Source organism: Loxodonta africana, chromosome 12, assembly GCF_030014295.1.
Source record: "Loxodonta africana isolate mLoxAfr1 chromosome 12, mLoxAfr1.hap2, whole genome shotgun sequence".
Classification (NCBI taxonomy): domain Eukaryota; kingdom Metazoa; phylum Chordata; class Mammalia; order Proboscidea; family Elephantidae; genus Loxodonta; species Loxodonta africana.
In genome coordinates this window covers 58266744-58285007 of record NC_087353.1, presented here as the reverse complement: position 1 = coordinate 58285007, position 18264 = coordinate 58266744, and the positions used below count along the sequence as shown (strand labels likewise).

The window sequence follows — 18264 nt, the reverse complement described above, 5'->3', positions numbered from 1 at the left end:
AGCCGGGAGGAGCTATAGGTATGCTTCCGGCCCCCGGGAGGTCTTTGAGGGAGTGGTGATATTACATGGAAGGAATTCCCTTCCCAGTCAAGGCTAGGAAACCCTGGGCCTTTCTTGGAGAAGCAGAATGAAGCTTGAACTTGAGACAATGATTGCAGAGCCTCAGTTCCATTTTCTAACTGCCTTCAAGTTCCTCCCAGGGGGGGAGATGAGTGGCCTGCATCACTAAGGGCAAGGGCTCAAATGGTATCCTTGTAGAAACTTCCAGGTAACCCCACGTCATCTCCGTTTGGGGTGTAGATATGATTTTGTACTCCCACATGAACATGGGAGTGGCAGATGTTCTGGGAATGCGCTTCACACAATAATGAAGCCACTCTAGTGAAGGCTGACTCAGGGAGTGCTGGGAGGGATCCAGTTCCCACCTCCTGTTCCTGCTCAGTGCCTCCCTGCAACCCACTCCCTGCTGGGAAGAGTGAACTTGTCTCTCAGACTGATGCTGAACGTGGAAGCCACGTCCATAAGTATAAGCTCTCCTTGCTGAATTCACAGCACAGATGCCTGCTGATTTATTCCACACAGTATGTCTCTCTTTCACAATATTAAATCCATTGCCGTCAAGTCGATTATGACTCATGGCAACCCTATAGGACAGAGTAGAACTGCAACATACAGTTTCCAAGGGTGTAATCTTTACAGAAGCAGACTGCCACATCTTTCTCCTGTGTAGTGGCTAGTGGATTCGAACCGCCAACCTTTCAGTGAGCAGCCCAGTGTTTAACCACTGTGCCACCAGGGCTTCTTCTTAGAATCAACAGCCCCCTTAAATGTGTAACAAGAGTTGGCAGTTAGCTAAGAGCACTCTTTGGAACTCTCTTGGAGTCCTCATACAGGACTAGGCTGCTCACTTCATGTGAGAGAGGCTTGTCTCACTCCAACAGTCCCCGCCAATGATTGTGATGGTGCGTTTTTTTCTTGTGTGAGGAGCTTGTCAGGGATCATCAGAACTTGATATATACGTGAGAACAGCAGAGATCCAGAAAATCTGGTTGTGTACAACCCAGAGTCAACAGCTTGTTGTTGGGTACCATCAAGTTGATTCCGACTCATAGTGACCCCATGTGACAGAGTAGAACTGCCTTATAGGGTTTTCTTGGGTTTTTTAATCTTTACAGAAGCAGATTGCCAAGTCTTTTCACCAGGGGAGTTTGAACCCCCAACCTTCTGGTTAGCAGCCAAGTGCTTAACCATTATGTCACCAGTCAAACTAACCGAAACCAAACCTATTGCTGTTGAGTCAATTTGGACTCATAGCGACCCTATAGGACACAGTAGAACTGCCTATAGGGTTTCCAAGGAGTGGTTGGTGGATTCGAACTGCTGACCTTTTTTGGGTAGCAGCTGAGCTCTTAACCGCTGTGCCACCAGGGCTCTAGTCACCAGTAGACCTTATATATTGCTTATTGCAGTGAAACCTGTGAGAGCCGGAACTTGATGGAATTGCCTTGTTTTTCCAGATCTCGCAAGTTTTCCACCTTGGACAGGATGCAGTCTTACCACTTTTCCATTGCTCTCTATTAGTGGAAAATATCTGGGTTTTCCTTCTCTGACAGGTTTCTCTGCCTTCTACAGATTCTGGTTTTTCTGGGTTTTACTGTACTTATCTACATTACATATATATTGCTTATTGTGGATGGTTCTTTCTCCTGGAGTTTTTCTGTTTGAACAAATTACTATTATTTTTGGCCTTGCAATCATATTTTCCTGGCTCACAAACTTTTTAAATAATGTTAATGACAATTTGATACCACTGTGTGCCTAGAATTTAGAGCCCTGGTGGTGCAGTGGTTAAGTGTTTGGCTGCTAACCAAAAAAGACTGGCAGTTTGAATCCACCAACCACTCCTTGGAAACCCTATGGGGCAGTTCTACTCTGTCCTATAAGGTTGCTATGAGTTGGAATCGACTTGAAGGCAATGCTTTTTTTTTTTTTTGGTATGTGCCTAGAATAGACACATATCACCATGACCAGTATACAGGGCTTCTCCGTGGTGGATACAGACAAAAGCTTTATAAGGAGATTCAGATGCATCGTTGTAGATATACCAACACCTGCAATCACTCAACCACCAGGACTGAAAGCAGGGCTTTGAACTGGTTCATTCAGGTTTGAACCCCTACTGAGAATTTGCATTTCTAACAAGTTCCTAGGTGATGCTAATTCTGCTGGTTAGGGACCAATTCTGAGAACCACTAGCAGAGCAGTTGTTTTCAAAATTTATTATACATAAGAATCACCTGGGGATCTTGCTAAACTGTAGATTCTGATTCAGTATATCTGGGATGGAAAGGCAAATTCTCATCAGGGGTTTGAACTGGTTAGAAGCCCTGATTGAAACTGTCTCTGGTAATGGTTTGCTAAAGTGAAGGTTTGCATACCTAAGGCTGAGACTTCCAGCCTTTTCCCTGCTGTCAGCTGAGTGCAGCCAGGCTGGAAGAGTCTTCTCTGAAAAGCCTGACTAACTCGAGGAAAACACTTGAAGATATTGAGATGGGGGTGAGGGGGAAGAGAGTCCTCTACAAAATGACCTAGCCAGAACATTCAAAAGTAATTAGAAAGAATCATTAGAATCACGGGGGGTGGGGGGGGTTGGGGAGGAGTTCCCCCCAGGGGAGGTTTTAATGCCTGTCTGTGCTCCTCCCCCACCCCTGAATGGTTAAAATCGAAACCTCCGAGGAGCAGTCAGGACATGAGTATTAAAAATCACCCAGAGTGATTGGACTGGACTATGAGATAGAAAATAATACTGGTGAAGAGTGAGCTTCTTGGATCAAGTAGACACATGAGACTATGTGGGCCGCTCCTGTCTGGAGAGGAGATGACAGGGTAGAGGGGGTCAGAAGCTGGCCGAATGGACACGAAAATAGAGTGGACAGGAGTGTGCTGTCTCATTAGAGGGAGAGCAACTAGAAGTATATAGCAAGGCATATATAAACTTTTGTATGAGAGACTGGCTTGATTTGTAAACTTTCGCTTAAACCACAATTAAAAAAAAATCATCCCAAGTAATTCCAGTGTGTGGCCAGCGTTGAGAACCACTGCTCTAGTTCTGCCACTTAATAACTGGATGGCCTTGGGCAAATATTTTATTTCCCTTGGCTCAATTTCATCATCTGTAAAATGGGCACACTGTTGTATAAACTGAGTTTTCCCAGGTGTCTCTGTTGTTCTTGTTGTTGGGTGACATCGAGTGGATTTTGACTCATGGTGATCCCATGTGATGCCCCATAGGGTTTTCTAAGCTAATCTTTACAAGAGCAGATTGCCATGTCTTTCCTCCTGCAGAGCCGATGGGCAGGTTCATACTGCCAACCTTTTGGTTAGCAGCTGAGTACCCAACAGTTGCTCCACCGGGGCTCTTTCAGGTGTCTCGAGAGCCATTTTAAACAAAAGTGACCGAATTTCTCTTTTCTCAGCCCCACTGATCAGGGCTGGTCTCCACGCCTTGGACAGTGTCCTCTGGAGCCTCTAGCAGCTCTTGAGGAAGCCCTCTAAAGGTTTACTCTAGTCTGCTGGGAAGTGGGGAGAATTCCTCCCTCCCCTTTGTCTTTCGTGTCACCAGCGGAGCTGAGGTCCTTTCACATCTTACAGAGTTGGTGATGCAATGACACTTGGGCTGCTTTTCTTACACCCGCTCTCTGGATCCTTGGCACTCCCCCCATGGGACAGAAGCAGCAACACCATAGGAGCTGGGCCAGGACTGATGCCAGCGCCAGACTCTAGGCTGTGCTCAGAATCTCCTATCCCCTCTCAGCTAAACTTTGTTTGCTGGTCAACCCACCAGGTCCTGCTTACTGCCAAATGTGATCACCTGGGCAGGCTCACCTTTCCTGCCCGTCAGGCCATAAATCTGCCCTTGTTTTAAATGTGCCTCAGGTCGGGTTCAAACTGGAGCCTCGACTATAGGTGTAGGTGAAAAGAGCTCTAAACTCATAAGCATCATATAAAATATTACTTATTCTGCTTATTAAAAGCGGTTGATAGCTTAACTGCTTCACATACATCTGCTCTCTTTTAGTTCCCTTATGTAGTCTCTCAATAAATATTTATGGGGTAATGTGCCAGGCAGAGTACGATTTAGAGTCTATATAATGGCTAGATGGAGTCCCTGGGTAGTGCAAATAGTTAACATGCTCGGCTGCTAACTGAAAGTTTGAAGGTCTGAACTCAATGAGTCCACCCAGAGGTGCCTTGAAGAAAGGCCTGGTGATCTACTTCTGAGAAGTCAGCCATTGAAAACCCTGTGGAGCACAGTTCTACTCTGCTGCACATGGGGTCACCATGAGTAGGAATCAACTCAGTGGTAACTGGGACAGGTACTGGTATCATGGCTAGATAGAATACTCCTGGATTATGGTGGTACCTGCTGGGGTTTCTATGGTCTTCTCTCATCAGTCTTCTTTTGCTTTGCCAGGACACCTTTTCCTCCACCTCCTGTAAAAGCAGCTTCCCAAGACTTGTGATCAGGATCAAGGAAGTCAACGGTGAAGCCAACGTCAGTAGCTTCCTACAAATTCACCCTTGTCAGATGAAAGCAGCACTCAAAGCTTGCAACTGTGGGTTTGGACACATGACCAGGTAAGAGCAGGAAATCCCATCTTCCAGGGGGTGGTTCTCCAAGATTGCTGTCTACCTGACAGCCAAAAACCACGGGGGCACTGCTGAGACCTCAGGGACCAGCGTGATGAGAATGATCAGAGCTCAAGTGATATGCTACTTATCTCAGAGCCCCCACCTCTGTTTGACTTTTGACAGCTTAGATCCTGCTTCCCCCCATCAGGTGAACATGTGTGGGAAGGAAGGGGAGGATGAGACACCAAGAGGTGGAGGTTTTATATGACATCTTGTGATTCACAGATGGAGGGAAAACCCTGCAGATGTGGCAGCAATCTGGATTGGATGGTTGGAGAAAGCCATTGGCTTCTGTTCTGAGTCTCCTGAGTATCATTCTTCACGCTTTCCTGGAGGAGAGGAGAAGGGAACCTCCAGGCCTTGGCATTATGAGAACATATTGAACTCCTTTGCAGAACTCTTTGTCATGTCCAATCTGTCACCAAGCCTAATTTATTCCATCTTCTTCATCTGTCCCATTTCTAGGGTATCTCTCCCAGGCTACCATAAGCCCCTGAAAAGCAGAGATAATGTGTCATCGAACCCCAGGGACCTGACACAGTGCTGGCTACAACATCCCCGCTCCCTAAGGGTTTATTGAATGACTCACACCCAAACCTGGAGATCAGGAAAGTTCTGGCCATTTATAGATTTCAGCAGCAGTTTCAACAGTGGGGAATGTAGCCGAACTGCTTCCGGAAGCACACACAAGAAAGAAGCAGGGGGTGGGTATGGTCATCATCTGTGCTTAAAAATCGACACGACTAATGTACACATCTGAAAGCCACCATTAGTGGTGGGTGGATGGATATGATTTGAGGAGAGGAGGAAAAGGTGATTTTTCAGATTAAGTACATCCGAAAGTGGGGAGCACAGTGCTGCATTAGGGGAAATGTATTTTTCAAGTGCTGCCCCCATGGGCCTCCTGCCGAGCTGGGTTGGGGGATACAAGGAGGGTAGGTGAAGATGGACAGGTTGGCCACTGTGATGGTTACTGAAGGTGGTGCCAGGGTCATTCAGAGCACTGTGGCCTTAGGAGTCGGATCCAGTTTCAAATCTGAACTCTGCCACTTGGCCTCTGTGTGACTTTGGGCACATCCACTCTTCAGTGCTGTGATGGTTAAGGTTGTTTGTCAACAATGTAGTCATCCTTCATGATGTGATCTGATGTGATCAGCCGATCAGTTGTAAGGGGAGTTTCCTTGAGGGGGTGGCCTGCATCCAATTTGTATATATGGATGTTCTGGCAAAGCTTCCTGGCTTGCTCTGGATCCTCAATCAGGCTTGTCATCATCTGACTTCTAGTTCTTGGCACTTGAGCCAGCAGCCTGCCATACTGGCTGTTGATCTTGGGATTGGTTGGCTTCTGCTGCTCATGAGCCAGCAGCCTGCCCTCTGAACTGCCGATCTTGGGTTTGTCAGCCCCTGCAGCTATGTGAGTCAAGAGAACCCTCCAGACTGATGCCTGACCCGCGAGCTTGGGACTTGCCAGCTTCTACAACCGTGGGAGCCATTTCCCCGAGATAAATCTCTCTCTATATACATATATATACCCTTCACTGGTTTTGCTTCTCTAGAGGACCCAGCCTAAGACAAATGCCCACTTTCACATCTCTAAAATAGGGACAATAATATCCACCTCAGAGGGCTGTGGCAAAGACCAAATAGGTCACCAGTGAAAGTGTCCAGAAATTTCTGGCACTTCTGACATTGTCCATAAATGTTAGTTTATTCTTATTATCTCCTTTACTACCTTTGACCTTGGGCAGTTCCCTATACTTGTCTGAGCCTCAGTTTCTTCATGTGTAAAAAAGAGATACATCAGAGTGCCTACAACGTAGTTGATACTCAATAAAGGCTTATTTTTATTTTGAAATAATTTTACACTTAAAGAAAAGTTGCAAAAATAATAGGTCTCTCCTATACACTCTCACCTAGCTTCCCCTAATGTTAACGTCTTACCCAATCACAGTATAGTTATCAAAATCAGGAAATTAACATTGGTTACCATGGTTTTACCTAAATGCTGACCTTATTCAAATTTCATCAACTTTTCCCCTAACTTGCTTTTCTGTTCCAGGATCCCACATTCCTTTGTCATGTGCCCTTAAGGGTGAAACAAAACAAAACAAACCCATTGCTGTTGAGTTGATTCTGACTCATGGTGACCCCATGTGTGTCAAAGTAGAACTGTGCTCCAAGGGTTTTCTTGGCTGTGACCTTTATAGAAAGCACATCTCCAGGTCTTTCTTCCATGGCACTGCTGGGTGGGGTCAAACCACCAATCTTTAGGTTAGTAGATGAGCAACCACTTACTTGCTCCACCCAGGGAACTTCATGTCTCCTTGGTCTCCTCCAATTTGTGACTAGCCTTCGTTCGTTCTTTGTTTTTGTGTCCTTGACACTTTTGATGAGTATTGGCCAATTACTTTGTAGAGTATGTCTCAATTTGGGTTTGTCTGATGTTTCCTGATGACTAGATACAGATTATGTCCGTTGGGCAGGAGTACCACAGCTGAGATATTGTGTTAAGGAGCCCTGGTGGTGCAGCGGTTAAGCGTTCAGCTGCTAACCAAAAGGTTGTTGGTTGGAACCTACCAGGTGCTCCACGGGAGAAAAGATGTGGCAGTCTGCTTCCATAAAGATTACAGCCTTGGAAACCTTATGGGACAGTTCTACTCTGTCCTATAAAAAAAAATAGGGTCACTATAAATTAGAATCAACTTGATACGAACTGGATATTGTGTTATTTTTAGTTTTTGTTTCAACAGTGAAGTCTGGTTGTGGGCGCTGGACTGGGCCTGGAAGGTGAGGTAACTGCCGGGAGGAACTGTGATGTATGGGGAGGAGAAGGGGCCAGGATGGAGGCACTGGGAATGTAAGATTGTATCTACATGTTGTAGACAGTGTTTAAGGGAGCCTGCTGGCACAACCCTAACTTTAAGTAGTTACAGTTAGTATTTAAGGGACCGTGCTGGCACAACCGTTTGGGTTGTCTGTTTTAACCCACCAAGCACTCTGCTGGAGAAAGATGTAGGCTCCTGCTTCCATAAAGGTTACAGGCTTGGAAACCTTATGGGGCAGTTCTACTCCGCCCTATAGGGCCTCTATGCAGCAACGGGTTAGTTTGTTTTAGGTAGTGTTTAGCAGGCGAGTGTAGAACCGTTTTTATGGGAAACAGACTCCTTTGGAAGTTTAGTTTGAGGAAAGGGAAGGCGCTAAAGAACGGGAAGGAAAAGTCCTGAGTTGTGGAGGAGCAGGTACTCGGCGTCACCCCACTTTCTAGCGCAGACCACTGCCGCATCGAGGCCGCCTCAGGGCACGTTTTCGTTGCTTCCAGAGAAAGGGACGCCTTCCTTTAAGCACGTCCAAAGTAGAAAACAGACTTATACAAAAGGTACGCTGAGGGTAAGAGTGAGGGTGAGGGTGAGGGCAAACGTGTTTTCCCAAACGTTGCACCACAGTGGCTCTTTAGCAACTCTCCCAGTATGGGTCCGGGGGGCTCAGTCAAGGGTGGAGGGGGAATCTTCCAGCAGCTTCTACAAGGTCGCCGCCAGCCCGGGCCGGCGCCGCCCCTTAGGCCGCACATAGTCGGAGCGGGGCGACCAAGGCGCGCGGCCGCCCCCGTGAGCAGCTCCCGCGGGCTCGCCCGGCGCGCGCACGAAGGCGGGGCGGTGCGCGGCCAGTGCACGTGCCCGGCGGCGGCGTGCGCGGGCCGCGCGTGCGCGCTGCGGCGGGGCGAGGGGCTGTGCGGGCGGGCGCGAGTCTGTCAGTGACAGCGGCTGGAGAGGAGGCGGCTCTTCCGACATGAAGCCGAGGCAGCGGGTGGGACGGCTGCGGCAGCCGCGGCCGCGGCGGCATCTCTAAGCTCCGGAGGCCGCCCCGGGCGGAGTCCGCGGCTGACGGGCCGCGCGGCCGCCCTCCCTGCCCTCGGCAGAGCAGAGGCAGCGGGCGGGCGGGCGCGCCTCCACATCCCCGCGGGCGCCGGCTGAGAGGAGCAGGCCCCGCTAGACGGGCGGAGCGACGGGAACGCCGCGCGGCCGCGGTCTGCAAACTCGCTGGCCGGCGCGGTCCCCGCACCACGCGCCCGCCGCCGTCGCTCTGAGGGCCGAGCAGGGCGGCGGGCGCGGCTGCGGGGCCACGAGCGGCCACGCTCGCAGGGAGGCAGCCGGGCGCGGAGCGAACGCCGGGAGGGCCCGCGCCGCCCGCCGCCCTGACGCAGGGGAGGCCGCGCTCCGCCCGCGCAGCATGGGGCGCTGCTCGCCGTCGCCGGGACGCTCGTTCTGACCCGGAGAGGCTCGCGGGCCGGGGCCAGAGGTCTGAACTTCCCTCAGAGCCGCCGCGGCCGGAGGAATCGCTTCGCGGCGGACGGCCACTTCAGGCCGAGGGGCGCGGGAAGGAGGCAAAACCGCCTTCCTCTGCCGTGAGCCCTGGATTGCTAGGTCTGTCCTCATGGGCATCGTCGGGCTTGACGGAGGGACCGTGGAAGCATTTCAGTAGACATTACTGACAGTTTGGGGAGCATATGGTGCCTGGCCAAGTAGATGGGGAGAGCCATCACTTGGGAAATCCATACATCCCGTGGCCTTCAAGTACTTGCATACGTGTAAAAACATCCGTGTAACTCGCCTTGTTTTCCCAACAGGTGCCAGTGACCCAGTCCGGGGGGTACCGAGAACTCAGCAACATGGCTTCCCCGCCCCACCAGCAGCTGCTGCATCACCACAGCACCGAGGTGAGCTGCGACTCCAGCGGAGACAGCAACAGCGTGCGGGTCAAAATCAACCCCAAGCAGCTCTCATCTGGAAGCCACCCCAAGCACTGCAAGTACAGCATCTCCTCCAGCTGCAGCAGTTCGGGGGACTCCGGGGGCGCGCCCCGGAGGGTGGGCGTCGGGGGCCGCCTGCGCCGGCAGAAGAAGCTGCCGCAGCTGTTCGAGAGAGCCTCCAGCCGCTGGTGGGACCCCAAATTCGACTCGGTGAACCTGGAGGAGGCGTGCATGGAGCGCTGCTTCCCGCAAACCCGGCGCCGCTTCCGCTATGCGCTCTTCTACATCGGCTTCGCCTGCTTGCTCTGGAGTGTCTACTTTGCGGTCCACATGCAATCCAGACTGGTGGTCTTGGTAGGCCCTGCTCTGTGCTTCCTGGTGGTGTGCGTGGGCTTATTTCTTTTTACCTTCACCAGGCTGTACGCCCGGCACTACGTGTGCACCGCGCTGGTGCTCACTCTCTTGGTGTTCATCCTCACTCTGGCCTTGCAGTTTCAGGTTTTGACGCCTCTCTCAGGACGCGCTGACAGCTCCAATCACACACCCACAGTCAGCCCCCACTCCACCTGCTTGTCTCAAGTGGGGAGCTTCTCCATGTGCATCGAAGTGCTCCTTTTGCTGTACACTGTCATGCACTTACCTTTGTATTTGAGCCTGTTCCTGGGAGTGGCCTATTCTATTCTCTTTGAGACCTTTGGCCACCATTTCCGAGATGCAGACTGCTTCCCTCCGGTGTGGGGAGCCCTGCACTGGGAGCTGCTGAGCAGGGCCTTGCTCCACCTCTGCATTCACGCCATCGGGGTCCACCTGCTCATCATGTCCCAGGTGAGGTCCAGGAGCACTTTCCTCAAGGTGGGGCAGTCCATTATGCACGGGAAGGATCTGGAAGTAGAAAAAGCCCTCAAAGAGAGAATGATCCACTCTGTGATGCCCAGAATCATCGCTGATGACTTAATGAAACAGGGTGATGATGACAGTGAGAATTCTGTCAAAAGGCACCCCACCTCGAGCCCCAAGAACAAGAAGAAGAAATTTTCTATACAGAAAGCGCCTATAGCCTTCCGCCCTTTTAAAATGCAGCAGATCGAAGAGGTCAGCATTTTGTTTGCAGACATTGTGGGCTTCACCAAGATGAGTGCCAACAAGTCCGCGCATGCCCTGGTAGGGCTTCTCAATGATCTGTTTGGTCGCTTCGACCGCCTGTGTGAGGAGACCAAGTGTGAGAAGATCAGCACGTTGGGTGACTGTTACTATTGTGTGGCAGGTTGTCCCGAGCCCCGGGCAGACCATGCCTACTGCTGCATCGAAATGGGCTTGGGCATGATCAAAGCCATCGAGCAGTTCTGCCAGGAGAAGAAAGAGATGGTGAACATGCGTGTCGGGGTCCACACGGGCACCGTTTTGTGTGGCATCTTGGGCATGCGGAGGTTTAAATTCGACGTGTGGTCCAATGATGTGAATTTGGCCAACCTCATGGAGCAGCTGGGAGTGGCTGGCAAGGTCCACATTTCCGAGTCCACTGCAAAATACTTAGATGATCGGTACGAAATGGAAGACGGGAAGGTGTTTGAGCGCCTGGGCCAGAGTGTGGTGGCTGACCAGTTGAAAGGTATGTGTGTTTCTTGGCCTCCTCACCTCCCTCCCCAGTCCTGTTTGTGTTTAAAAAGAACAAAATAGTTCATATCTCTTTCCAGTATCAGTGTGTGGAGGCAGATCAGTTGTCTCAGGATCAGTTTGACTTTTTTCTCCAGTGAGTCAGCCCAGGTCTCTTCACACTGTAGAAAGTGACACTGTGAGCAGGGCAGACCTCGAGGAGACCTCTAGAAGGAAGGATAATTTTGAAAATGAGTAGACTAGCATCGGCTGGTAGTGTTTCTGAAGTGCGTTTCTGAATTACGATCGTCCCATAAATGTCAGGGTATTGGGCCCCTTTGGCAGCCAACTTTGAAGCACTTTAAGAAACTGCCTTTGCAGTTCCTTTGCTTACCCTTGAGTTTCCTCAGGACATTTCCCTATGCCTTTTTGCAAAAATGTGAAGAATAAAACCTTTTTTCTCTAGTTTTCACTTACTTTATTGTCAAGCTAGCGATAAGGAGGAGATCAGCTGTGCCCTGCAGGACTTGGAGAATTAGAGTTATATACCTCTAAGTGCTCACTGCCTTTTGCCTAGATCTCTTTATGTTAAAATGTTTACATTTTCAGCTTTCATTTATGTAGCAATATTTTATTATTCATGGTATTCGTCTTACCCTTTAGATCTCAGCATTTTAGAACTTGAACTTCTCACGTCACCAGATGATTTGAAAGTGAGACACCCTCAGGGGACTGTTTATAGCCTGCCTCCCCAGCCCCTCAGACTTGTTTTTGCCCCCTTGTCCCTGGTCTTAAGCTCCTTACTGTCATGCTTGGTGTCCTTACTGGGCTGCTGCTTGTTTTATTTTGCTTTTCTTATTTTTATATAGGACAGAAATCTTTGAGGCGTGGGAAGTTACGTGTGAATAAGCAGGGCCAAGAATAAGGAGTCTAAATAATTTGCTATGATTCTAATGCCTCCCCTTTTTTTTCTAAACAGTTCTCATATTTGACTAAAATCTTCCTGATTGAGGGTAACATCTGTTTACGAAGTATGTAGAGAAAGAAACGTTGATTTTTCTAGTTCTTAAAAGAGCATAATGCTTTTAAGAACTATCTATATGGGATCAAAACAAGCCTAAGTCTGCTAAGCCTGATTGTGTTTTGTGGTGCCCACACGTTGCATAATGACATAGTTAAAAGCCCTAGGAAAGGGAAGCCCTAGGAAAATGAATCATTACAAGAATAGTTTAAGTCAGACATGTGAGTGGTGGAGGTGGAGCGCCTGCACAGATTGTTGGCCTTAAATTTCACCCTGTGTGCTGAATTGGTCATTACTTGCTCTCTTGATGGTGATCGTAGTTCCCTGGGCTATTTATTTGTTGTCTGGCAAGAATGCTTTATCCTTCTCTGGAATTTTCTTTACCATATTAATTTTTCTAGTTGATGAATAATTTATGGAAGTAGTGGAAAAATACTTTCTCTGATCATTCCCTTGACCCAGGAAGTGTTAGATGCTATATTGACCAGACCTGAAAGTACACCCTGCAGTTCACTTGATTCTGTCTGTCGAGAGAGGTGGTACTTGCTTTAGAGTTGGAAGGTAGAGGTGGAGTTGGAGTGTGGCTAGAATCCCTAGTAACATTTTGGCATCTTTGTGAACCAAGCATTGTGGGCTCTGGCCTCAGGTGTCATGGGACAGATCCCAGAGCATGGAACTTGCCTGCACAACATTAAGTATGTCGGGCCAAAGGAGGACAGCTGTAGTTATGTAAGTTGGACTTTGTTTAGTGTATTATTTGAATTTCAAAAATGGAAACAGGTGTAATCATTAAGTATGTTTGGAAATCCCCAAGTCATTGAATCTTTGGAAATGCCCATTTTTGTCAGTTTATGGGTAATTTTATTTTAAATTTACAAGCCAAGTGTCTCACTGTCAACAAAATTGCTAGAGTGGATTTTTTTGCTTCCTTTCTTACCTCAAATAGTGTAAATTTGGTAAATTAAATATTTTTTTGAATTTGTATACATTGTGTATCTATAAATGAAAAATTTTAGTCCTGGACTGGAAATATGGAGAAATAGAAGACTTAGGTAACCGGTAATTTTTCTTCAATATGATAATGCTCTTCTTTAACTGTTTCTCCAAGACCATGATTTTGCTTTATTCAGTTCGTTTTGAAAACTTTCGTGGACAGGGCTCAGTAACAGTACATCTACAAAACTTCCTACTCTTTTGAAACTGCACAGTTCGACTCTTCTAAAGTTGTTTGAAGCTGAATAAATTGAGCTGATAGCATACCAGTTAGTAGAAGGCCCTTTTTATTCCTGTGGTAAAGCTTGTATAGGTAAGATTTATTTTAGCCTTTTGTCTTTGGGCTGGTAGCAGCTATTTTCTCTATACAATGTTGGGCATTAGCTTTTACCTCGTATCGCCTTTACTGATAGTGGGGTCAAAAGGTAGAGAACTCTGTGGAAGTCAACATCAGTAGAGTAAGCAAAGGATGGTGGAACAGACCCAGCAGGATAAAAGGAAGCTGTTGTTGTTTACCATCGAGTCGATTCTGACTCATAGCGACCCCATGTGACACAGTAGAACTGCCCCATAGGGTTTTCTAGGCTGTATTCTTTATAGGAGCAGATCTCCTGTAATGGTTCGAACCACCAATTTTTTGGTTAGCAGCCAAGCGTTTAACTGTTTTGTCACAAGGGCTCCTGAAAAGGAGTTAATTTACCTGAAAAGGCTTTGGTGGGAGACTGGAATTTCATTATCTCTGCACATTCACTCACTCGCTGGAACGTACTGTGTCCCTACGCGTTTACACTGAGGATGCAAAGAAGGATGCATGACAGTTCCTGACCTCAGCGAGCCCAGTTGTAAGTGGTGTCACCATGTCAGAGGGCCAGGGAGCTCTTTTGAGGGGTGCGGACACTTGGGGTGGGTCTTGAGATGAAGCAGCAGTTCTCCAGGTAGATTTAAAAAAGAGCGTTTGATGCAGAGGGAATAGCATGTGCAAAGCCTTGGAATTGTTGTTTCTTGGTGGGGTTGGGAACTTTGTAAGTTGTTCATTAGGACATAGAAAGATGGGCAAGGAAGGCTGCTGATAACATGGGAAGGAATTTGGATTTGATCTCTAGGCAGGGAGAGCCACTGAAGATCCATCTCTCTAAGCAGGAGTGTTAGACCTGATTTGCAACTTTAGAAAGCTCTATTTTTCAGTTCTAGGGAGCTGGGTTGAAGGGTAGGAGACCCGGGATTAATTAGCTGATCTGGTAAATCCCTGGCAGAGTGATGAGGGCCTGGACTAAGGTAACAGCAGTGGGGATGAGATGATGGGACAGGTATGAGCACTTTAAAAAGATAAACTTGATGGGCCTTAGAGTCAGGTTTCAACAAAGGACTGGAGCTTGGCTGTTTGGATGGGAGATGGCATTTTAAGTTTCTGGAATTGACCTGGAGACAGTTTGGACTCAGATTTGAAGTCAGAAATGGGCAGGCCTTTGAAGTTTCCGTGGTATGAATGAAAGATACAGGATTGAGTTGCAGAAGGTGAAATAGGCCAGGACCCCCTGGCTGACCCCTCCCCTCCCCTCCCCTCCCCTCCCCTCCCCTCCCCTCCCCTCCCCTCCCCTCCCCTCCCCTCCCCTCCCAGTGTCCTCCCTCACATTATTTTTTATGCTAGGCATAGTTCCAGGTACTTGGGGTAGTAGTAAATAAAACAGACAAAACTTCCTGCCTTCATGGTGTATACGTTCTCATAGGGGAGTCAGACGACAAGCAAATAAGTAAAACAAAGTTTGTTGGTGTTAAGTTCTAAGAAGAACTCAAAGTGGGAAAGGGTACATGGTATATGATGTGTGTGTACGAATTTTTAGAAAGTGTGGCTATTCACTGCGAGAGAAAGTTGAAGAGAAATTTTCAGCATAGGGCTAGGATTTTGGAAATGATTAAAAAAATGAGCGGCTTTTTCTTAAAGATAAGGAGAAATGGTCTGATACAAGTAATGGGAAGAAGGACCCTTCCATAGCATTTAGGGTGAACCCTCAACAAGATGGACTGACACAGTGGCTGCAACAATGGGCTCAAGCATAACAACGATGGTGGGGATGGCGCAGGACCAGGCAGTGTTTTATTCTGTTGTACGTAGGGTCGCTATGAGTCGGAACTGACTCAATGGCGCCTAATAAAAACAACATGAGACCTAAGGGGGTACTGGCTGTTCTAGTCTACCTTGGGCCACAAGCAAAATACATGAGCAGTATTAGCTAGAACTTTGGGTTTTCCTATTATAGATATAGGGTCAGAAATGAGAAAGTGAAACTGTCAGAAAATATGTGCAGACATCTTGCTTTCTCCACTCTTCAGTATTAGGAAGATAAAACACATTAACACCAGTGGTTATGTGACTGTAGAAAGGAATATCCAGGAACTACCACACTGCCAGATGTAGAAATAGAAAAGACTTTCTTCCCAGCCACGCTTCTGGCTTGTGGAGCAATCAGGGGAAGGATCCGCTGGTGTGTGTTTGGACAAATCATTACCCATTGGCCACTTCAGCAACTGAGACCTTTGCTTTTGTTAATGTTATTGTGTGTTGTTGAGTTGATTCCGACTCAGCAACCCTATATGACAGAGTAGAACTTCCCCATAGGGTTTACTAGGCTATAATCTTTAAGGGAACAGATTGCCAGGTCTTTTCTCCTGCAAGATGGCTGGTGGGTTCAAATCGCCAACCTTTCAGTTAGCTGAGCTCTTAACCATTGCACCACCAGGGCTTCTTTTTATGCTAATAGGTGGCATTTAAGAAGAGTTACTGTCTAGTCCCTGCTGGGGGTCACACCTCAACCTAATGCAAGGCTGAGTCACCCTAAATATTTTAGCCTTTGTCAACAGCTGCCCAAAACTGGAAGTCTGAGTGTCCTGGTTCCTATCAGGTGCAGGCCTGTCAGCTGATAGTTAAGGCCTGGTGCCAAATGCCAGTTTTGGGTGCAGTTTGCTTGCTCAGGTTCTGCCCTTGCTTTGAGCACGATTGGATTGCTTGTCCCCACCTAAGCATATAACCCTTGCCTCTGTGGGTGCTAACCTGTTAGCTGATAGCTTAGTTTTTCCTCAAAAGTTCTGGGCTTCCCTGCATGCTTGAGCCAGGTCTCTCAGGCACATGGAAACATGCCTCTCGGGGAGCAAGTGGCAGAGATAAGATGAAGCAGAAAATTTGAGTTGACAACTGGGATGGGAGAAGACAAACAGCTGTGATCAGGCAAACTTCAATGACAATTTATTTACATCTTTTCAAACTAAATTATATAGCTTCCAGCAAGGAGCACACAGCTGCTAATTCTGAGGATGAGCTTTTGAGTAGAATTAGCCTTTGGCAAAGAAAGTTAAGCATAAGGTTTGCTGAATTGCTGGTGAAATGAAGGGAGAAAGGTACTGTTTTTCAGGTGGAATTACTAGGAAAGGGAAAAATTAAAAAGGAGCAAATAGAGTCAATAAAGACGTTTCACAGTTCTCTTTTACCAGCCAGGCTGGTTTAAGTAATAATTGTTTTTCTACTTACTGGTCAATGTTGCCTAGGTACTTTGGTGTAGAATCATAATCTTGAAAAAAAAAAAAATACACAGAACTTTCCATTTGTGTGTGTGTGTTTATGCTCACATGCACATGCTTGTGTAAACTTGCCTCTTTCTGTTGGTTGGTGATTTTCGTGTTGGTATTTCTGTTGGGGTTTCAACATTTTAGTAAGAGTACAGTCATTAAGCATTAAACAAAAAAAACAAACCCGTTGTCGTCGAGTTGATTCCAACTCATAGCGACCTTATGGGACAGAGTAGAACTGCCTGTAAGGTTTCCAAGGAGTGCCACCAGAGTTTCCCTTTAAGCATTCCAAAGCAAAAAACCAAACCTGTTGCTGTCAAGTTGATTCCAACTCATGGTGACGCTATATGACAGAGTAGAACTGCCCCATAGAGTTTCCAGGGAGTGTCTTGGTGGATTCAAACTGCCTGCGTTTTGGTTGGCAGCAGTAGTTCTTAATCAGTACACCACCAGGGTTTCCCATTAAGCATTAACAACCAAAAAACCAAACCCAGTGCCGTCGAGTCGATTCTGACTCATAGCAACCCTATAGGACAGAGTAGAACTGCCCCATAGAGTTTCCAAGGAGTGCCTGGTGGTTTTGAACTGCTGACACTTTGGTTAGCAGCCGTAGCACTTAACCACTACGCCACCAGCGTTTCCCATTAAGCATTAGAACTCAACAAATCTACTCTCCCAGTGCGGGCAGGAAGCTGCATCCATTTGGCTCTGGCATCCTTTGTACTTTGCGTATGAGACACCTAAAGGCCTTTTTTTCCCCCAACAGGTACTAGCATCCTTGGAGGAAATTTTTATAAAGAGGTGAGAGTTTGTGAAACAGGAAGGGGGTGACATACGAGGTCTAGATTGGCAGGCTCAGATGTTAATACAGACGGGGCTGCCCCAGAGGGAGTGTTGGCCTCAGGAGCTGGCCAGGGCCACCATAGAGAGATGGGCCAAAGGCGGGGGTAGTCTTCCCCCAAGGAAGAATGGAAAAGACATTCTTGCCAGTGGCATTCTTGCCACTCTTTTTGATATAGCTGGTACGCTGTGCCAGCCAGGCCAATCTGTAGCTAAACTTGAGTTAAATTTGGCAGAGGAAATTTACTTCATAAAACCAACTTACTGTCGTAAATTATGTTTTTGCTTTGTTTCCCCCAGCATTTGCTAGTATTGTACTTGTAAAGAAGCCCTGGTGGGGCAGTGGTTAAGAGCTTGGCTGCTGTCCAAAAGGTTGGTAGTTCAACTCTACCAGCCACTCTTTGGAAACCCTGTGGGGTAGTTCTGCTCTGTCCTGTAGGGTTGCCATGAGTTGAAATTGACTTGATGGGAACGCGTTTGGTTTTTTGGTTATCAAGGATAGTTTAAGTGAAACTGACTTTTTCCCTCTGCAAGTGTGGTACCGAATATACTGACTGCCAGCTAGTGTACAGCGTGGAGCCACTGCCTTGACTTGTGGTCTGGTGCCAGCAGTTTTACCTCCACTGCTTTTGCATCATCAGCACAAATGGCACTACACTGGAAAAGGCAAATAAGGTCTTAGTATAGGAGCCCTGGTGGCATGATGGGCTAACCAAAAGGTTGGCAGTTCGAACCCAACTAGCAGCTACAAGGGAGAAAGACCTGGCAATCTTCTCAAAGGTTATAGCCTAGGAAACCGTATGGGGTAGTTCTAGAC

The 18264-nt window shown here is 47.7% G+C and overlaps 1 protein-coding gene across 2 annotated transcripts in view; it reads left to right on the top strand.

Annotated features, from left to right (window-relative positions):
- The first annotated feature begins 8935 nt into the window (after positions 1-8935).
- The window catches only part of ADCY9 (adenylate cyclase 9), a 157638-nt gene continuing 148309 nt past the window's right edge, over positions 8936-18264 (top strand). For both annotated transcript variants that reach the window (XM_064295495.1, XM_064295494.1), the window contains exons 1-2: positions 8936-9113; positions 9317-11048. In XM_064295495.1, the coding sequence (XP_064151565.1) occupies positions 9359-11048 (1690 nt within the window). In that variant the 5' untranslated portion in view covers positions 8936-9113; positions 9317-9358. The remainder of the gene's footprint in view (positions 9114-9316; positions 11049-18264) is intronic.